This window comes from Porites lutea, chromosome 8 (genome assembly GCF_958299795.1).
Source record: "Porites lutea chromosome 8, jaPorLute2.1, whole genome shotgun sequence".
Classification (NCBI taxonomy): domain Eukaryota; kingdom Metazoa; phylum Cnidaria; class Anthozoa; order Scleractinia; family Poritidae; genus Porites; species Porites lutea.
This window is the reverse complement of record NC_133208.1, coordinates 33,582,478-33,585,303: the sequence shown is the minus strand read 5'-3', so window position 1 is coordinate 33,585,303 and position 2,826 is coordinate 33,582,478. Positions and strand designations below refer to the sequence as shown.

Below are 2,826 nucleotides of genomic sequence, written 5' to 3'. Positions count from 1 at the left end.
TTTTTTAAGAGAAAATAACATGTTTTATTCATCCGATGCTAAGTTTCTTTACCTTCACACTTGCCAAGCAAACTTTTGCCGGCAAAATCTTTTGTAAGCTTTGTTCTAAGTGTAAAAATTACTCCCCATTAAAAAAGCGCACAAGAATATAAGGAGAAGTTGGTTCCTATTTACACCTTGACTCTTTTGAGTTTTATCAGTATACAACGGCTGCTAGCATCTCAAGTGATCTGTTTTTCTCTTTGTTTGAAATTCACTACAGTCACCAGAAGAGTTTCCGCTAGTTCATTTTCCTGCAATAGAGTCACTTTAACCTACACTTGACACATTTAAGGCAGTCATGAAATTAGCAGCCTGTACTCGGCCAATGTCCAATCTTACGCAAGTTAACCGTGCGCTCCAATGTTCAAAGATTATTTAAAAAGTCGGTGCGCGTCATATCCGTGAAGTGGATATGGTGAATAACAACCTGTTGGTCCGGCAGGAAAACCCGGTGGCTTATAATAATACGGTCGGTATCTCGCGGAGTGCAGGCTTGATTGCAACGGGCTTGTTCTTAACTTGCAAGGACAACCATGTACATTACAAGTCGACTGCGCGGCGTATGCAGCCGGACTAGCTTGGGTTCCCGCTTGCGTATGAGTCCGTAAATGTTGGAATAAATCTTCAGAAGTCGCAAACGATTTTCCGCAGTGTTTAGTGCCCGCTACCCAGTTACACACATAAGGGGAGGTCTCGTCCGCTGCTGAGGTGGCGCCAGGCTTGTACAAGGCCATGTTATGGGGATAGGTAAAGCACGGGAAAGGCGATGGCGGTGTTTGATCTGGTTTGACACTGTCGCATTGAGTGCAGTGTGGTCCACATTGAGAAATTGGGTTTGGAAACGCATAAGGTGAATATTGTGGCTTGCAGTTTGTGCAATTAACATCGCGGCATACAGCAGCCCTCTGAAGATAATCCATATAGGGTGTGCTTACTGGATTGTGAAGTAAATGCCTGCCTGTGCTCATATTATTCAAAACCGGAGCTGTGTCGCTTGGATGTGGAGAGCAAAATCCGCAGCCACACTGCGGGAAACTTGTAGGAAAGCTGAGCGGCATGGAGGTGGGAAGAGCGTGTGTTTTCAAAGTAGGAGACGTGGGATCCTGGCCGGTTGATACGGGATATGGTTGTATAGTTCCCTTGAAAGGTAGAAGGGAGGCGGGATGAACGTAGCCAGTCAGACCGCACTCCTTATGAAGTGCGTGAACACCAAAAGTCTGTTGGCTTGGGTCTACAAACATTCCACATAACCTGCTCTGTGGACTCGAGTGATTGCTTCCACAATGTGTCTCCTTATTCGACGAGTATGCCGGCATCACAGAATTCTTCGCTCGATCTTCCTTGATGCTCGTGATGGGCGAAACGGATGTGTTATTCTCTTTACTAGGAGCTCGAAATCCCGCTTTTTCGGTGTTCATGTCGTCTATTTTCTGAATCTCTCCGGCGGTGTGTTTGTAAGGTTTAAAAGAAGATCTTGTTTCGTCGTCGCTTATCTTACGGCCTAAAGATGTCTTATCTGGCTCAGTGGACTCGCCTGTCTCCTTTGAAGGCTCGCTCTTACCGATGCTACTACAAGTCGCAGCTAGAAGAGCTAAAGGAGACTTTTTCTGTTCCTCTTCCTGTTAAAAAAAAAGTAATAATAATGACGCGGTTTGAATCGACAGTAAAGTGAAAATCAAGGGTAGTTTTAGTAAGATGTTGGCGTGGCGTACGACTTGATAACAACCGGACCTCGTTTAGATATTATAAAATATTACAACCATAGTTTTACTACCTTAAAGGGAAGTGGTTGGATATACTCCTGATTGCATTTAGAAACACTCTGGGTCAACATTTGTAAGGCCTCGAGGGGTACTCGGTGAGACGGGGAACGAGATGTTTCAGCCGAGCTTTCAGTTGCTTTGAGAGCGATTGTTCGCGTCGGCATATCTGGACTATGTGTGTGTGCGGTAGGCCTTGTGAAATATTAAATACTACACAATGAAAGGTGTAGATTTTAGAAGAAAAGAGCCGACTTCAGACAAAGCCTGAGCGCTCTTCTGTCGTAAATGAATTGGCTAGATTAGAGAACATTTGCCGCCAGCCAATCACCAGGCGTTGTTAGCGATATTTCACTCCTTGATTGGATAATCAAAGTGACAAAGTTGTCATCCTTGGACATCAAAGTAATTGGCTATATAAGATATTGATTGATGATTTGCTCCGTAACCAATCAGAGCACAGAAGTTAATTAAGTAGTAGATCGCCTAGCGTGTCAGCGCCATGTTCGTAAGCAATCATCCTGTCAATCTTCGTCAATTATTTTTGTCACCTATTGTTTGGATATACGTGTTGAAGTGAGTTGTGTAAAACTTGTCAATTTCCAACCCGGTGTTCGTTGTATGTTTAAAATCACGCTTTTGTCCTTATTGTTTCCTTAGAAGGGTTTCGAACAAAGGGACCTCCAATGGGGTCCTTAAGTGGCACAAGGAGCTATGGCGTCGCGTTGACGTTAAATCGCGGCGTGCACAAGAGTCTGAGATACTGTGTTTACAGTTCGGCACTGTTTGATCCGCTGACATTTCTTAGTGTTATCTTATCGAGCTATCAATCAAGACTACAGGCGTTCAGGCATTATCAATGAGATTCGATAATGTGTTGACATGTCTAATAGCCTTGACAGATCTGTCAAATAACGCCAAAAGCCTCACCGAACATTTAGAAACTATTAGTGTTGGGAAAAGTACCGCCACGACATGTAATAACACATCCTTCAAACACGGTTATTAATCAAACGGACCTCCT

General features: G+C 43.9%; 1 protein-coding gene across 1 annotated transcript; it reads right to left on the bottom strand.

Annotated features, from left to right (window-relative positions):
* On the bottom strand, positions 1–2,156 carry LOC140946006 (zinc finger protein 503-like). The gene is made up of 2 exons (XM_073395072.1): positions 1,817–2,156; positions 1–1,661 (listed from the first exon to the last, which is right to left on the bottom strand). The coding sequence occupies exons 1-2, from the start codon at positions 1,967–1,969 to the stop codon at positions 414–416; spliced, it is 1,401 nt and encodes a 466-aa protein (XP_073251173.1). The 5' UTR covers positions 1,970–2,156; the 3' UTR covers positions 1–413.
* Between the last annotated feature and the right edge of the window lie 670 nt (positions 2,157–2,826).

What these genes read in the sequence shown, in the direction of transcription:
- LOC140946006 (XM_073395072.1), bottom strand. Translation starts at nt 1,969, where the DNA reads ATGCCGACGCGAACAATCGCTCTCAAAGCAACTGAAAGCTCGGCTGAA. An exon ending in TCCAACCACTTCCCTTTAAG is followed by an intron (nt 1,662 to 1,816) that starts GTAGTAAAACTA and finishes TTTTTTTAACAG; the next exon opens with GAAGAGGAACAGAAAAAGTC.